The 18,585-nt window shown below is 43.6% G+C and overlaps 1 protein-coding gene and 1 pseudogene across 2 annotated transcripts; both read right to left on the bottom strand.

The window, feature by feature from the left end:
* Positions 1 to 397: 397 nt before the first annotated feature.
* Positions 398 to 7,463, bottom strand: ZNF134 (zinc finger protein 134). 2 transcript variants are annotated; one of them, XM_028093354.2, is made up of 3 exons: positions 7,380 to 7,463; positions 2,843 to 2,938; positions 398 to 2,190 (listed from the first exon to the last, which is right to left on the bottom strand). In XM_028093354.2, the coding sequence occupies exons 2-3, from the start codon at positions 2,868 to 2,870 to the stop codon at positions 944 to 946; spliced, it is 1,275 nt and encodes a 424-aa protein (XP_027949155.1). In that variant the 5' UTR covers positions 2,871 to 2,938; positions 7,380 to 7,463; the 3' UTR covers positions 398 to 943. The 2 variants fall into 2 exon arrangements, with proteins under 2 accessions (XP_027949155.1, XP_027949156.1); XM_028093355.2 differs by lacking the exon at positions 7,380 to 7,463 and adding an exon at positions 6,636 to 7,371.
* A 5,322-nt stretch (positions 7,464 to 12,785) lies between these two features.
* On the bottom strand, positions 12,786 to 13,606 carry LOC114200955 (vomeronasal type-1 receptor 1-like; annotated as a pseudogene).
* Between the last annotated feature and the right edge of the window lie 4,979 nt (positions 13,607 to 18,585).

Genomic DNA, 18,585 nt, shown 5'->3' with positions numbered 1-18,585 from the left:
GTGGCCAGACTTGGGTACCAGATCAGATTCTGGCCTTCAGGGCATATGGCACTTGGCAGGTCCTCAGAAACAGCTTCCCCTCAACAGTGCTGCGAAATATGGTATATATGCTGGAAATAAGACACAGAATCCATGCTGCTCCCAAACATATTGAAGGTTGTCACCCCCAGGGTGATGTCTGGGCCTTCAAAGAACTCTGAAATCCAGACAAAATCAGGCCCATAAACCCCTAAACTGGACTGAAAATGGTTCTCTGCCAACCTGCTCTTCCATTTGAGGCACACGAAACTGGAGCCCCCCCGCCACAGACACACTGTTTATCTCTTCAGTTTGGCAGGGCCTAAGTGTTTTCAAACCATTCCAAACAGTAAAAATAATGTCCAAGATTAACGATGGCTTAAATAATAAGGTCTTTATTATCACAGAAACCAGAGCAACGTAAGACAAGTAGTTCTCCAGGTTAGGTGAATTGGAGGCTGGAAAATCTGTCACAAGTACCACATGAGACCAACAATGTCCATGAAGAAAGTAAACCTTTTCTGTAAGCCAGAACACAGCTCAGATCCTCTTGGCTAAAGATGTAAAGTCCACACCTTTTATCAGTCAGTGGGGAGGAAATGAGAAATCCCATTTAATTCAGGATTCTTGTAATTCCCTCCAGGGACTGGAGAGTACAAAATTCTACCTTCCCTGAGGATGTTATGGTAACTAAGCTGGTAGAGCTGAGATGGTTTCAGCCACAGGCATTGCGTGACAAATCTGGCAAGGACCTGTTTGAAAGTGCAACACAACCCATGAGAGCTTCCCTGTACCTGGCATTCATAAGGTATCTCCCTGGTGGTAATGCTGATATATGAGGGTTCAACATCTGACTGATGTCTTCCTCTCAAAGGGTAATCACAGAGCTCCTCTCCCTATGAATCTCGTTGTGTTGAAAGCACTCCTAAAGCCTTCCTGCAGTGTGAACTTTCTGGTGCCGGATGAGGTGGGAGCTTAAACTATAGGCTTTCCCACATTCATTGCACTCGTATGGCCTTTCTCCAGTGTGAACTTTTTGGTGCCTAACAAGGTGGGATGTTCTGATGAAATCTTTCCCACATTTGCTGCACACAAATGGCCTTTCCCCCGTGTGAACTCTCTGGTGTGCAATAAAGTCAGAGCTTCGACTAAAGAATTTCCCACATTCAACGCACTCAAAAGGCCTTGCCTCAGTGTGAATTCTCTGGTGTTTAATGAGGGTGTATTTGTGGCCAAAGGATTTCCCACAATCACTGCAAACATAAGGATTTTCCCCAGTATGGATACTCTCATGTTGAACAAGTGTGGATTTGTGTCTGAAGACTTTCCCACAATTGTTACACTTATAAGGCCTCGCTCCATTGTGAACTCTCTGGTGTACAATTAGGTTGGAGTGATGGCTAAAGTATTTTCCACATTCACTACACTTGTAAGGCATTTCCCCAGTGTGAATTCGTCTGTGTTGAGTAAGGTTGTCTTTGCGGCTAAACGCTTTCCCACATTCTTTGCACTCGTAAGGCCTTTCTCCGGTATGGATTCTCTGGTGCTGGATAAGGGTGGCTTTGCGGCTGAAGGCTTTCCCACATTCACTGCACTCGTAAGGCCTTTCTCCTGTATGGATTCTCTGGTGCTGGACGAGTGTGTCTTTGCGGTTGAAGGCCTTCCCACATTCGCTGCACCTGTAATGCATATGTCCACTGTGAGAAGTCTCTCCATTCTCGGTACTCCTTGTCTTCTTCTTGCTATGGGTGGCCTTTTGCTGGTGACTGCCCAAACTTGCCTGGAAGTTCTGCTCCTCCTCACATGGAAAAGGCTTTTCTGACAGGTGAGGTTCTTCATAAACTCTACAGTTCTTCACAAACGAGGTCTTGCCTTTGTCTCTTCTTAAGGGTTTCTCTACATTGTACTGCTTTTGGTGTTGAAGAAAGTTTGCACTGAACCAGAACTGTCTCCCACATGCCCCACAGGTGTAAGGTTTCAGTCCTTGGCGTGTTTCCTGGTGTTCATCCAGGTGCAAGATATCTTTCAAGATGGGGCCACATATGTCACAAGGGTGAGCCATCTGGGTTGATGAACGTGCCTTGGAAATACTATCATGTGACACTTCTACAGAAATGTTCTGCTCAGAAGGTGCCTCTTCATCCTCTTCATTTCTGCCTGCACACCAGCAACCTGAAGGCAGACAAATGCTGTTGAAGTGCATGATGACTGCTGGGAAGGGGCAACCCCGTCACAAATATGTCTAGTATACCCAGGATTTAGTCCATGCGGGTGTTGGCAGGACAGCAGCCTTGGCATCAGGTTAAAGAAAAAACTGCTGTGTAATACTGGGCCTCAAAGAGTGAAAGAATGAGGAAGTCTGCACAAGGGACAAAGACACAAGGAGGGGGTGTAGCTCAGAGAGAACCAGCAGGCAGGATGTCCAATTTACTCCTGTGCAAATGATTTTTAGAAGGGCCTTGGCTATTGGTGATCACTTTACAGAAATGTATGTCTAGGCCCAGGAAAATCTGATCTAAAATGACCAAGTGGTATTCAAGAATCATTTAAGGATATGTGTACATCTCACAACACATGAGCATTGTCCAATACAGGAGAGCACTGCAGAAGGAGCAGTAGAGAGCACTGGTGAGTGGGTGTGGACAGCCCTGGTTGGAGGTCAGAACGGAAATGACAAGTGTGTAAAGCGTCCAGAATGAGGAGAAAAAGATAGAAAGAGGTATGGTCTATAACCTAGGCACCAAACAGGAGTGGGGCCAGGACAGGCTTCTGGCACTATTTGAACCCAGCCCTGAAGTCACACCCTCCCCAAGCTCCCACTCACCAGGGCCTGTCCACGTCCCTCCTGCCATGGCTAGAGTCCCTCTAAGTCAGGCACTCAGAGTTCTTCCCCCTGCTAAGTTCAGCAACGACAAAGGATCTGGAAGAAAACAAGTCATAGAGGAAAGACAGGGCAAGTAGGAAAGCAGTGGCCCAGAGCAGCCCACCCACAGGAGATTAAGACAACTAAATATTACAAAATGAACATCAGAAATGTCTTGCAGGATCAGCACACTGGGCCCACAGCAGTGACCATGATGGCAATTCATGAGACAGGTAGGCCCAAGGAAATTATAGGAAAGGGGCAGAGTCTAGAGTACAGAGGTATCATGAACGTGGGTAGAGCCATACACCCAGGGAAAGGGCAAGCAGGGTAGTCCACTGGGCTGACCACTAGACTCCTGACCCTCAAACCCTTTCTGGTAACGGTTTAGGGCAGCACGGGCTGGGGAGTACAGGTAGTAAAGAGGCAATACACAGCTAAGCCCCAGTACCCAGAAAACCTATCTTAGTGAGGGAAAACAGCAGTGCCCGTGGCAGCTATGAGAAGAAAATGGCAACCTTTGAGGGAAGAAAGAATAGAACACAGCCCAGAAAACTGGGGTATGTGGGGCCTTACCCAGGAAGACTGTAAGCACATAAGCACAAAGCATAGAAAACACTGTGTGTGACACAAGTCTCTGGGCCTTATCAAGCAGCCCCCATTCCTCCCAAGAGAAATACACAAACACATCCTTGAAAGTCACATGACCCTGCATGAAGTCAACAACTGAGCACAGGGGCAGCAGCTCTCCCCTGAACTCCTGGACTACCCACCACACATTCACTTTCCTCCCCAGCTCAACTCAGACCAGATACCAGGCCCTTGTGCCTGGTGCCTACTCACTCTCCCCATTTCCTAATAATCTTTTTGTCCAGCCCAGAACAACAGGCGGGGGACAGATAAGCACTTTTTTTTTTTTTTTTAAAGATTTTATTATTTATTTGACAGAGAGAGACACAGCGAGAGAGGGAACACAAGCAGGGGCAGTGAGAGAGGGAGAAGCAGGCTTCCCACTGAGCAGGGAGCCCGATGCGGGGCTCGGTCCCAGGACCCTGGGATCATGACCTGAGCCAAAGGCAGACGCTTAATGACCGAGCCACCCAGGCGCCCCCAGACAGACACTTCTGCCAGCTAGTTCCCCTGGGGTCTAGAGTTCATACCTCTCATATACAAATTTGAGTTCAGAATTCTCCCTAGAGCCCCCAGGCTACAAATTCAGATTCCATCTCCAGTACACATCACTCTTGAGACCATAGCTCCCTCATGTCTATGGATACCCACAACACAGGTATCTCCCACATGCAAATCTGCACATAGCATCCAGAGAATTCTTGGTTAATGCATCCAAGATCACATCTGGCTCCAGTCAATGGTCCCCACTGCCATTTAACTCTGAACCCAGCTTTTAAATCCTCCCTTCCTGGCCCTATTCCTTGATTCAACTTCGGCAATCCAGAACGACATAAAGATATCAGATAAACCCAGCCCCTTCCCACCTTGCTGTCATATACTAAGGATGCTTTATTCTCAACAATAAAAGACTTAACACTTAATACTAAATTCTCATTCAAAGCCCACACCCACTGTCCTACCTCAAGCATAGTTACTCTGCCAGCTGACCCAGTCTGCCCCTGAGCTCTTCTACCAGCTGGACTGAAACTCCCCACGTCCCACTGAAGGTCACCATGAACACCTGGGAAGCACACAGGGAAGGGAAAGCACCTGCGTGGGCCTCACTTTCACCTCATCTCTAATACTGCTCTACCCCAGCATCCATCTCGTGTCCACGCTCTCCGGAAGACTTTCCCACCTGCCAGATCCTACTCTCTCCCTCCAAAATGGACCCTAACCCCTCTTTTCCTGTCTCTTAGGCGACTCCTATCCCACTCTGCCAGGTCCACCCCCTTCCAGACCCTCAGTGGCACTGCCACTATGACATAAAGGTCCTCTCCATAAATCGGATAAGCAGCTCTACTCTAATCCATCTACTGACTGCCACCTTGTGGACTTGAATCCCTCTGAAACCCAAACCTGTGTGCCCAGCTGTCTGTCTGTACCTCCACTCAGATTCAACACGGTCAAAGCCTAATTCTTGATATTACTTCTGAAAGTTACTCCCACCACCAACTTCACCATCTCAATGGAGGATTTTTCCATCCTTATACCTTCTCAGGCCAAAAACTTTGAGAGCTGTGGAATCATCCCTGACTCTTCCCATTCTTTTCCTCACCAACCACATCAGAAAATCTGGTTAACCCTACTTAAAGAAAAACAAAACAAAAAAAGGACCAGAATCCAAGCATTTGTCCCTCGCTTCCAGAGTGACCAGTCTAGTCCAGCCATCATCAACAGTGCTCCTTCCTCACCCCAGAGTCTTTTTTTCACTGTGCCGCCAGAGAAAGCCTGTTAAGACCACAGTCAGATCACTCCCTCCTGTTCCAAACCTTCCACGGCTCCCACCATTCTCAAAACAGAAGCCCAGTTCCACAGCTGCCCTTCCAGAGCTGAATCCTGTCCCCTGCTCTCTGATCACACTAGACATAACGGAGACCTGAGGTTCCCTAAACACTCCTAGTTCAGCCTAAAGTGATGTTTTTGCACATGCTGGTTCTTGTGCCTAGGGCACTGTTTCACACTTCATCCCTCTGCACTCAATTCAAGGCAAAAGACCGTTGGTAACACCGGCATCCCCAAACTCAACGGCAAGTAGAAGGGTAAGTAAAGTGAGTGCAGAGATCCTAAGTGCTTCTGCCACCAAAGCAACCTGGCAGAAAGAAGGAGTTGAACGTGGCAGGTTACCAGAATGGGGTATCACGGACTGAACTATTCCTCTAACTCCTGCCCTGCCTTTTGGTGAGAATGATTTCTGAATGTCTACTCTCAGATACTAAGACCTTAGTGTTGCCTCCTATCAGATGGGTGTCCATGAACAAAGATGTGTTGCAGTGTCCTAATGTGTAAAGCAAGGATAACAGTGGTACCCACCTAACAGGGCTACTGTTTGTATCGGACACGTTAGTAGATGTCAAGGATCCTTGAATCAACTTTTACTGCCCACAAGCTTCACATTTTCCCAAATGGTTTTGGAGCAAATGAAGGGATAGGTTTTTGATATTTGGGATTTGTTTAAGAAAATGTGATATTTAAGACTTTGATCATAAACACTTACAGGCAACCACTTCAATCAATTACTAAGCATTAATATAAACTTATCATATCTATCCATTTTAAATTTTTAACTGCTTGTGTATACCTGCCAAGTGTCCATTAGTCCTCTCACCAAACGAGCCTACCTGGTACATACTCCTCTGAAGGTGAGCCTGCCGGTGGCCCTTCATTAGAGATGTTCATACTCTCTCCTCACCTAAGAGCTGGAGAACTGATGTACCAGGTCCCTGGTTTGGGCCGAGGCTGACTTTTCCTCTGTTCCACAAGCAGTGCCTTTGCTGAGTCCAGGGGGGCAAATCTCTAGGGTCTCACATCTGCCTCTGCATCTCAGGCCAGGTTCTTTATACCCTACAGCCCTCTCCTGCTGAGACCAGCCAGAACTTCCCGTGCTTCTTTCTGGAGGGAAGGAAGGATGTCCACCCCTTCTTTCCTGCCCTCCAATCTCTCACCTCAAGGGCCACGTAAGATAAACACAACCTTAATATTCTTCCTCCGATTCTGATCTCCAGGCTTTGACCTGAAGCCTCATCCCTCAGTGGTCTCCAACACAGGCCCCCCCACACCCGCCCCCCGCCAAACTCCAGACCTGCATGGCCAGATGCCCATGGGACACCTCCTCTGTGAAACACCTTAGCTTCACAATGTCCAAAATGCAACTCCTGATTCCTTCAACGGAGCTCCCTGCTTCAACGGACCCATTCCCACGGAACTTCAGGGGGGAAAAAAGGAAACAAAAGTGTTTCGGCCTCTCACTCCCTACTTTCACGTACAGCCATTATCTGACACAGCAAGAAATCCTGTTGGTTTTACCTTTAAAAATCCCACTTCTCCACCTCCAACCTCCCCGCCACGGCTCTGGTCCAGCCACAAGACTCCTGGAGTCCGCGGCCTCCTCACCGGTCTCCTTGCCTCCATGCTCACCACTCCAGCCTACCGTAATCCATCCCCCCGAGCCAGATCACATCACGTTCCTGCACGGCTCCCGGCGTCCTCGCCACGAGGGCACTCGGCTCACTCAGCCTTCCCACGCAGGAACTACCCCTCGCCCTTGAGGCTTCCCGCAAAAACGAGGGCCCCGGTGTCCTGAATCCTCCCGGCTCGGTCGCGCCTCCAAGCCTTTGCTCGTGATAACCGATCGGCCAGGAACACTTCGACGGCTCATCACACCGGCTGTTAGGAATGGGGGCTCCCCCCAGAAACGCCCCCACAGCCCAGGACACCGGAGCCTGCGCTGCAGCGACTTCAACAGGCGCCCCTCATTCAATTCAGGGCTTCGTGATTCAGAGTGAAAGACCGAAACGCGTCAAGGTCCGGCGAATAAAGTACCCACCTACGCGGGATCCATCTCCGGGGCCGCCGCCATCACAATCTGAACCACACCGAGCGGGGAGGAGTCCCGGGTCGGGACCCCCCGCACCGGCGTCGCTTGGCCCTGGGCGCGGAGCCTTCGCGGGCGCTGCCACCGCCGGGCCTTCCCGCAACTGGCGCAGGATCTCTGCCCGTGCCTTCCCGCTTCCGTCACTCCGAACCGAACCCGCGTCCCCAAAGATCTGCTCCGAGGGCTCCACCAGGAGCAGACAAAATGTCCGCTGCGAGGAAGACGCTGGAAGTCCCGCCCAGACGACTTGCGCGCCTTTAATAGTGCCGCCGCAGCGCGGCGCAGAGATTTCTGGGTAATGTAGTTTCCCTGAGCAATCGGCCCTAGTGACCGCGGACTTGCGCCCCGCAGGGGCTAGGCGGTGCGGTCCCGCGAGCGGCGCGGGGAGATGGTGCCTCGAGGCTCAGAGGACGGGGCGGGGCTTCGGCGCCCAGGTTGCGTGCTGTGCAGTCCGCTGCGGGGTGGGTCCAAAAAATGCTGGAAACATTGTTGTAGCTATTCCCAAAGCCACAAAGCCACATGGACACATCGTGTGAAATATCCTTTTGAGTCCACTCACAGTCCACTCGTATTTCCTTGCTGGTTTTTAAATCCATGTAGATGGAAGCTTTAAGTCAGTTTTGGGCGCTTTGGCTGGGTCAGGGGCCCGGGATCAGGGGTCAGGTCAGCGACAGGGCCTGGGGATGACGCCCGGGAGGGTTATTGGGCCGACGAAGGCACTTTCCTGCCGGTGGGGGCGCTGACGGCGGCCAATCCAGGGTGTAGCACCCTGTAATTCAAAAGATCCTTCTTAGCCCAAAGCTGAGATATATTGATTTCCCTCTAGGAATATGCCGCCTATCTGAAAAGGGCCGTTATAAATGCTTTTTAATGTGCCAGGACTGGTGGCAATAAATATGCAAAGGTGACCATCTGAACCCAGAAATAAAGATTTATATAGCATCATGATCTCGTTTCTTTGCTAGGAAGTGATTTTCACTTCACTTGCAATTACAGGGACAGTGTCTGAATTGGGAGTTGAGATTATTTTTGGTAAACGATGAAGAAGAGGAGAGGGAGGGTGAAGGCAGGGGAAGCGGAGGAGGGAAGGAAAGAGGAAGGAAGGAAAGCAAAGAAGGAAAACATTTACGAATTGTTTAAATTACTGAAAGCTATTAATATAATTCTGTGGTTATGCACAGATATACTCAAAAATGGCTCTGGGGGACATATCTGTGACAAGAAAACGGTTAAGATGTCTGAGAAGTGAGAGAATGAGGCTGAGCATAAATGGGGCTGAAACATTGAATACAACAGGGTTTAGTCTCCAGAATGTAATTTCTTTCCATTCTTGAAAATGCTGAGTATCTACTTTGAGGGAGAATTAAAACATTCAGAAGTGTTGCCAGAGGGCAACCCTCTCGGGTCCCCTCCCTCTTTGGGAGCTTTGTACTATCATTCAATAAACCTTGCTTTGCTGCCCACCCAAAACAAAATAAACAAAAAAGCGTTGCCAGAATGATGAAGATGAACAAGGATACTGTAATACCATGCTTATTCACGGCTCTAACAAACATTCAATGAACATCTATGCATTTCAGGCACTATCTTAAGTGCATGGAACGTATTTGAAAACAAGAGACAAAGACCCCAGCCCTCAAGGAGCTTACACTCTACAGTATTCAAGAAAGAGAGAGGAAGAAATATGAAATATATACTGAATTATGTACAATGTTAGAATGTGAGAGGCACAATAGAAAAGAGAGATGAGGGCACCAAGAAATGCGGTATGAGATGTAGTATTATACAGCCAAGGGAGGCTGATTTGAACCCATGTCTTAGTTTATAAAGGTGACTTAGTGACAACATGGATAGGTCAATGCCATTGAGAGAAAAGCTTAATGTTACTTACCATTTCCCTAGAAATGAGAGGCATAGCATACCACGAAAGGCCACAGAGGGAACACCAGGCTTGGGTTAGGACACAAAAGCAGGAGCCAAGGGAAGGCCTAGCCCTGAGACTTCATTGTGTTTCTACAGGCAAGGCAAGGAGAACTGGCTAGTTTGAATAATTCCAGTGGGCTCTGGGTTATAGGGGTGGTCCCCAGTTGCCTAGTACCTGGCCCTGGGATGATATAGGGCAGGCAGTTTTCTTCAGGAAACACTTAAATGATTCAACATTCCTAGGTAATGGAGCTCCCCATTTAAGGTAAGCCACTGAGTGCTTATATAAAAACTTGAGCCCATGAAAAATACTAACACAAGTTAAACTCCCTAAAGAAAATATGCAGAGCAGCGCCTGGGTGGCTCAGTTGTTTAGTGTCTGCCTTCGGCTCAGGTCATGATCCCAGGGTCCTGGGATCGAGCCCGCATCAGGCTCTCTGCTCTGTGGGAAGCCTGCTTCTCCCTCTCCCACTCCCCCGCTTGTGTTCCCTCTCTCGCTGTGTCTCTGTCAAATAAATAAAATAAATAAACAAAATCTTAAAAAAAAGTGCAGATTTTCAATTAGAAGACAATGGGCTAATGAAGAAAAAGAAGGGCTCTTTCTTTGAGACACAATGTTTCTCTTGAGTTAACTAGAAGCCAGAAATTTATTTCATTATGATTTATCATTCATAACAAACAGATTGCTTAAATATATTGGATTAAAATGGTATTTAGATAATTTAGGTACATGTTTTATTTCTATATATATTAAACTGTATTTTACATGAGATACTTTCAAAACTATAATAGGGGTGACTGGATGGCTTAGTAAGTTAAGTGTCCAGCTTTTGATTTCGGCTCAGGTCATGATCTCAGAGTCATGAGATCGAGCCCCATGTTGGGCTCTGCTTAAAATTCTCTCTCTCTCCCTCTCTTCCTCTCTGTCTCTCCCATGCCCTCGCTCTAAAAAAGAAAAAATATATATAAATAAAATTAATTTTAATACAATTTTAGTTGTAGACATAATAGAAATGCAGAATTGTACATTTAACCACATATATTTTTTTCCATTTAAAAAAATTTTTTTAGTTATGTTAATCACCATACATTACATCATTAGTTTTTGATGTAGTGTTCCATGATTCATTGTCTGTGCATAACACCCTGTGCTCCACGCAGAATGTGCCTTCTTTAATACCCATCACCAGGCTAACCCATCCCCCCCCTCCCCTCTAGAACCCTCAGTTTGTTTTTCAGAGTCCATCGTCTCTCATGGTTCGTCTCCCCTTCCGATTTCCCCCCCTTCATTCTTCCCCTCCTGCTATCTTCTTTTTTTCTTAACATATATTGCATTATTTGCCTCAGAGGTACAGATCTGTGATTCAACAGTCTTGCACAATTCACAGCGCTCACCATAGCACATACCCTCCCCACTGTCTATCACCCAGCCACCCCATCCCTCCCACCCCCCCACTACTCCAGCAATCCTGTTTGTTTCCTGAGGTTAAGAATTCCTCATATCAGTGAGGTCATATGATACATGTCTTTCTCTGATTGACTTATTTCACTCAGTTTAACACCCTCCAGATCCATCCATGTTGTTGCAAATGGCAAGCTCTCATTCCTTTTGATGGCTGCATAATATTCCATTGTGTATATATACCACATCTTCTTCATCCATTCATCTGTTGATGGACATTTTGGCTCTTTCCACAGTTTGGCTATTGTGGACATTGCTGCTATAAACATTGGGGTGCACGTACCCCTTCGGATCCCTACGTTTGTATCTTTTAACCACATATATTTTTAATGACCAAGTATTGTATTTATGAAGTTAGTGATAATAAAAGTCAAATGATTATTTTTTTTGAAGATTTTTATTTATTTATTTGTCACAGAGAGAGAGAGAGCACAAGCAGGGAGAGCAGCAGGCAGAGGGAGAAGCAGGCTCCCTGCTGAGCAAGGAGCTGGATGTGGGACTCGATCCCAGGACCCTGGGATCATGACCTGAGCCGAAGGCAGACACTTAACCAACTGAGCCACCCAGGCATCCCAAATGATTATTTAAAGATGAAAATAAAGGTGAAATAAAAATGGAACTCTTTGAAAGTTTCCTTTAAGTACCAACAACTGACAAAATTTTCTAAAAATCAGTTTTATTTCATAAAGAATAAGTTTCAAGATCTATTAAAGAAAACCAGAGCTGAACAGTAGTTAAAGCAGTAAAAGCAGGTTTTAATCAGGAATTGTGTGATAGTGGAAAAGAGATCCCAGTATAGAACTTGGCTCAATTCCAAATATAGCATGAACAATTAGGGGTTCATAGCCCAAGAAGCAGTGTGGGGGGTCAGTGGATGGAAAAGTACTAAGTAGTAGGAAACCTCAGGGGTAAGGGGGATTGTTGCTGAAAGCAGGCAAATGTGATTAGTACCATCTGGGGGATGGTAGGATGAGCAGTTTGATCAGATATCAAGGGTTTTCAGCTATTAAGGAGGGATGGATTCTGGCTAAACTAACTTAATAGAATTCTTGCTAAAATTGGGCAATGCAAAGATGGGCACAGAAGTCCAAACGTTGAGGTCTAGTTGGGAATAGGATTCTGAGGAACCCGACTAAAGTTTGGTCAAGGAGAGACTCTTTCTCAAGCTTTGACCCCTAAATATTGCTAAATTGGAAGTGCATTATTTTACCACTTATTTTTTTAAGGAAAAAATATTGTAAATAAGGTAAAAGAGTGCTAAACTATAATGTGTACTAAATTTTATTTTAATTAAATTATTTTTTACCACAGTTTTGATTTCACTGACAAAAATTCTCAGAGATCCATGATCTTTCCTATGAAAGGTTTTGATCATTGACATGACCTCCAGCACCTGCCAGAAGATATCACCTACTTTCCTGCCTTGCCACATTGTATACCACATACTCTTAGCTAAACATCATGAACGTCTTTTCATTCTTTGAAGTCCACCTGTGTTGTACCAATTTAGGGTATTCCCCAGCCATTTTCTTTTCCCTTGAAACATTTTTCACTCAACTGCTTTAACAATGCAATAAATCTTTTGGATGCCACTTCAGAGTTTGAATCAACAGTGAGTTTCCATTCCAGAACTCCTGAACACTGAAAATTTCCCCCATGTCATTATCATTATTGCCTGATATTCTTCAATGAATAGCTTATGCAGTTTTAGAAGGTCATTGTCATATGTACACCATGTTCATTTTTGGCAATCATATAAGCAGTATGAGGCCAGGGTTATTTTTGCTGTTATTCCATACTGATCCCTATGTGATAATAGATCATCTGGCATAAAACATGAGTGTTTTATGTGTAAACACACACAAAAAAGTGATTAAATAATTTAATAAATAAATTATAGGATGCCCTATAGGGAACTTATTGTCCAGAGACCATACTTGGAAAAATAATTGTGTTCCCCAGAAACCAGAGAACTAAGAGGCACGGGTGTCACTGCCAAGGAAGACAAAGAGGCTGAATGTTGGAAAGCCAGAAAATGCCAGTGCACAGACACTCACCAAACAGTGGCTTGGGTTCACAATAAGTGTTACCCACAAAGACAAAATGGAAGAGAGAAAATAAAAGGAGATGAATATGCTCACCAGGACCAGGGTGGTACGTGTGGCTCTAGCCTCGTGGGAAGGTCTAGGAAAAACGTTGTTGCTGTGAATGTGTTGGACTCTCTGCTTGTGCCTGAGCAGGACAAAGACCATGGAGCCACTAGACCAGGCCATGAGGCTGAAACAAGTAACATCAACGAAGGGGAACATGACTGCATGTACTAAAACTACAGATTTGTTCGGAATGGGTGAATTACAATATTCATATGTTTTTTCCATACTCGTGTTTTTTCTCTTTTTTGGTCCAGTAACATGCAAAGCAATAAAATATTTAACAGGAGATGCAGGATCTACCAGAGGAAACAGCAGAAGCCAATGCACTTTGGGAATCTAATCTTGAGCTCTAACCACATAGCAGTGTTAGTGTTGAGCTTACTGGCCTGGAAACCCCTGAGAAGGCAGGTGGTGCTGAGGGAAACCCCTCTGGCCACTCAGTGAAAATAGAAGACAAGCTTACATCCAGCATCATCAATGAAAGATTCTAACCCAAACGCTGCCATTGTCTGAGGAATTCCCTTATTAAAAAGAACCAAGATGTTAGCTATGACTAGGTAGATGAGAATCAAGTCTGTGGGTCTCCACATGTGCTTAGTGAGTGAAGTAAAGATATAAAGACAAAGAAGTGAGGAGTTTCCCAGGATCCCTATTCTAGCCTGAGTGAGGGAAATAATACCCACATTTAAATTAGTGGAAACCATTTCTTCAATTTAAAGGGGATACTGGTGGCTCTTTTTATTTGAATTACAGGAATCTGGAGACTAAAATAGAAAATTTTGTTATTCTCAATACACTAATAAAACATCTCTGATCACATAATTTCTCAACTCAGTATGAATATTTAGACATGCCTTTCATATATGCAAGACAATTTTTTGCAGGACTATTTGTTTTTTGTTCTGTTTTTTTTAAAGATTTATTTATTTATTTATTTATTTGAGAGAGAGAGAGAGAGAGAAACGGCATGAGAGGGGAGAGGGTCAGAGGGAGAAGCAGGCTCCCTGCTGAGCCAGGAGCCAGATGTGGGACTCAATCCCAGGACCCTGGGATCATGACCTGAGCCGAAGGCAGTCGCTTAACCAACTGAACCACTCAGGCGCCCCTTGCAGGACTATTTGTAATAATAAAAATTGGAACCAACTCAATGTCAATGAAGAGGAGACTGAAGGAATCATAGTGCATTTTCACAATGGGGCACTAGGCAGCCAGGAGTGAAGTTCTTTTTACTGCTGCATTTCCAGGACATACAATTAAGTAAAAAATAGAAAGTGTCAGAATATTGTGTGCAGTTAGCTATATTTTCCTAATAAAGGGAGTATAACTAATATCCATTTATCTGTGTGTATATGACCATATTTTTTAAATGTAAGAACACATTTAAAAATTATAAAAATGAGGGGCGCCTGGGTGGCTCAGTTGGTTAAGCAACTGCCTTCGGCTCAGGTCATGATCCCAGGGTCCTGGGATCGAGCCCTGCATCGGGCTCCCTGCTCGGCGGGAAGCCTGCTTCTCCCTCTCCCACTCCCCCTGCTTGTGTTCCCTCTCTCTCTGTCCCTCTCTGTCTCTCTGTCAATTAAATAAATAAAAAATCTTTAAAAAAAATAAATAAAAAAAATAAAAATAAAAATTATAAAAATGAGCACCTGTAGGTGATAGTGATGAAAGAATAGAGGAGAAAGTATGAAGTCAGACTGCTCTCAATATATCTGGTTCATGGTTTTGGTTTCAATTCTTTTACATATTTAAATATATATGGTGCCAAAAATATTATAAAACATAACTCAAACATAAAACCAAAAAAATAAATAAACCTAAATGTGTGCCAAATTCAGGTTAAATCCAAAGAAAAGGAATTACTTCTATATTTTAAACACCATAATTTGAACATATATTCTATATTAATACATATGTAAACAAGAACAAATTACTGCACATAGTGTAAATTAAAAAAATAGTATTTTTAAAGATATATTTATTTTTGCGAGACAGAGAGAGAGAGAGTACAAATGGAAGGAGGGGCAGAGGGAGAAGCAGACTCCCTGCTGAGCAGGGAGCCCAATAGGGGACTGGATCCCAGGACTCTGGGATCATGACCTGAGATGAAGGCAGATGCTTAACCAACTGAGCCACCTTTGGAGAATGATAGAAGACCAAATCAACACATTCTATAAGTCCATTGCGCTACAGAGCCTGCCAAAATCAACACATTCTAAAGGGAAAATAAAGGATTCAGATCTTTTTGCTATCTAAACTTTCTCTTTTTGTAGAAGTTTCAACCTGATAAGAAAAGGGAAACAAAAGTGGAACAGCACCTAAATGGAGGCAATATTCATTAAGGACTATGGAAACCCATAGGTGACAGGACCATGATGAATGTCATGGATGGGTCCAGAGGGCAATACAAGGACCTATGAATTTTTGCTGAAGGAAAGATGGGGTAGGTTCACAGATGAAATGAGTGTGGCCTGGGGTGGTTTCTGTTGTAACCATGTGAAGGATTCATGTGGTTCATATCATTACCGGCTTCTCTTTTATAGATGTTTGAAAAGGTCTATACTAAAGTTGTAAAGTATTTGTTGCAATAACTGACAAATACTGTTTGTTCTGTTTGCCATAATTTTGTTCTTTTATTGTCTACAGCACCATTCTTTCTTATTTTGCATATTTACCCTGTCATTTTCAGATATGAGTTCACTGAAATCTATTTATATTACTTTTTTTTAGTATTTTTCCTAAGTCAGCACCAACAATTCATATGCCTTCATTACAAGGAGAGGAAAGTGATAAAAGGAAAGCCATCCACACAGGTAGAGCTGCAAAGTGAAACATGCAAGACCCAACCAGGTGGGTGGGTATTTCCCAGCTCTGACCAATTTTTACCTTGTATTGCCATATCAACAAACCCAGGTCGGTTTCTGCAATATTCTCAATTTTTATTAAAACACTATACAGGCAAGCAAAACATACCTATTGTTTAGGAGTAACATCTGGGCTTCCAATCATGGTCTCAGCAATAAAGATGCAGTATATTAAGGAGATACTACCTCAAGCACAACTTCTATTTTTTTCCAAAATTACTGGGTATTGGGGGTTTTTTTTGCCTTTCTTTTTTATTTTTGTATTATTGTGGATAAATATTATTAAAATTTTTTCTGAAATAAGATCACAATGCTGTACACCACTATTTTTTGCTTAATATATTTCAGGCATAGTCTGTCAATAAACCGAAATATAATCCTGGATGTATTTATGGAAATCACAAAATCACATGTATAACATTCAGAGAAGAGGCAGGAGCATAATGGCTAAATACAGTGAATAAAATGAATTATTAATACTAATAAGTGTTTAGAATATACACAAATGCTACATTTAAAAAAAGTAATAAACTACATTTTTCTCTCTAGAGACAGTGTTGTATTTAAAAATGTAAGCACAAAATGTTATGAAGGATATGCTTATTTATATAATTTGATAATAAAATTATAGAAATGTGGAAGAAACACTGAAAGAAAATGCATGAATTTTTAAAAAGATCTAAATAAAGCAGAGATAAGCCATGGTCCCAAATGGGGAGCTTTAACATTAACAAATGAATCCATAAAATAAATAAATGTATGCTTAAACAACCTAACTTATAACCAAATAATAATGTATACAAGTTTCCTGTGCCAGTGAAAAAGAAGAAAAACAAATGAAATTGTTTTTTTTAAAGGATTTTATTTTATTTTAAAGATTTTATTTTTAAGTAATTTCCACCCAACGTGGGGCTCAAACTTGCACCCCTGAGATCAAGAGTTGCATGTTCTTTCAACTGAGCCAGCCAGGGATCCCCAAATGAAATTGTTTAATGAGAGGATTAATTCTCTTGGTTATTGAAAAATAAATGCAATTACAGCTTGGTTTTGGTCAATAGCTAGAGAGTAAAATCAAGGTTATGAGATAGATTATAAACAGAGCTATAAACTGTTGCAAAGTATTGGACATGTAGGGAGGTAGGGGACAAATATAGATAAAATTGGATAGATCTTTTTGTATGTAAGATAGAGAGATAAAGATTTACAGGTATGAAAAATAGTAGAAACTTAGTGTGAGTAAAAATGAATTTAAAAATCAGTTGGAAAAGAAAAGTTCGTTTGATACATATTATTAAAATATTTCCACACTTAAAAAACGAAAAAGAAAAAAGAAAGAAAAAATATTGGGCGCCTGGGTGGCTCAGATGGTTAAGTGTCTGCCTTTGGCTCAGATCATGATCCCAGGGTCCTGGGATCGAGTCCCGCATCGGGCTCCTTGCTCAGCAGGGAGTCTGTTTCTCCCTCTCCCTCTGCCTCTCCCCCTGCTTCTCTCTCTGTCTCTCCCGCAAATGAATAAATAAAAATCTTTAATAAAAAAAAAAAGAAAGAAAGAAAAAATATTTCCACACTTGGGGTGCCTGGGTGGCTGTCATTAAGCATCTGCCTTCAGCTCAGGTCATGATCCCAGGGTCCTGGGATCGAGCCCCACATTGGGCTCCTTTCTCAGCGGGAAGCCTGCTTCTCCCTCTCCCTCTGCCTCTCCCCCTGCTCATGCTATCTCTGCGTCTCAAATGAATAAATAAAATTAAAAAAAAAAAAATCACGACAGAATAAAAGCAACTACTAAGGTTCAGGGAATATCAAAGGACTTTTATAAATTTGGTTAAATGTCAGGGTCATATGGAGCTTTTAACACAGTAATATTACCTGATGATTCCTGCTCCCTAACCTCAGAAATTCAGAGAGGGCTATGACAGAGAAGGCAGAGGACATCAGCTATTAGGTTTCTACTTCTTGGGAACCCTCAGAAAATATCTCTTCTGCATATATTTGTGTCCAGGTTCTTACCCCAGGAAAATGAGATTATACTAACACATACTATTTCTTAAAATGTTTTCTTTTTTTAAAGATTTATTTATTTGAGAGAGCGAGAATGAGAGAGAGAGAGAGAGAGTATATGAGAGGGGGGAGGGTTAGAGGGAGAAGCAGGCTCCTCGCTGGGCAGGGAGCCCGATGCAGAACTCGATCCCGGGACTCCAGGATCATGACCTGAGCTGAAGGCAGGCGCTTAACCAACTGAGCCACCCAGGCGCCCACTTAAAATGTTTTCTTAGCAATGTCATTTTTCTCTAAGACTCTCTTTTTATCTAAAAGGAAGCTCTACTTACCAACTATCACTCCCCACAGAAACAGTAGATTTTGTGGTCACATCTGAAGCATGTGTGCAAAAAGTGTATCTTATCCCTGAAATAAAGTTTTGGGGCATCAGATCTCATCTCTTCTGAGAAGTGATTATCATTTCACTTAAAATTGCAGTGACAGTGTCTGCATGGAGTTGAAATCATGATCTCACCTCTTTGTTGGGAAGTGATTTCATTTCACCTATAATTGCAGTGACAATGTCTCCACGGAGAGTTGAAATTCTCTGAAAAAAAAAATTGTAACACAAATTACTAGAAGCTGTTAGTAGTGATTAATTAATCCATTTAGAAAGAAAGAAAAGCAGGAAGCAAGAGGAAAACAAAGCTAAGTTGTCTGAAAAGTGTCAGGTGGAAATAGATGACACTGGTCTCATGTACGCATGAAGTGAAATAAGGAAG

The sequence above is a fragment of the Eumetopias jubatus genome, unplaced genomic scaffold (genome assembly GCF_037043125.1).
Source record: "Eumetopias jubatus isolate StellerSeaLion01/CBP00866 unplaced genomic scaffold, mEumJub1_p1.0 scaffold_10, whole genome shotgun sequence".
Classification (NCBI taxonomy): Eukaryota; Metazoa; Chordata; class Mammalia; order Carnivora; family Otariidae; genus Eumetopias; species Eumetopias jubatus.
The sequence above is the reverse complement of the archived record's forward strand: the minus strand, read 5'-3'. Positions and strand labels throughout refer to the sequence as shown.

Bases quoted from the DNA above. Each gene is read 5' to 3' on its own strand.
- ZNF134 (XM_028093354.2), bottom strand. From the start codon at position 2,870: ATGGCAGGAGGGACGTGGACAGGCCCTG. The intron at 2,191-2,842 runs GTGAGTGGGAGC...GTCTGCCTTCAG, and splicing joins AGGGACGTGGACAGGCCCTG to GTTGCTGGTGTGCAGGCAGA.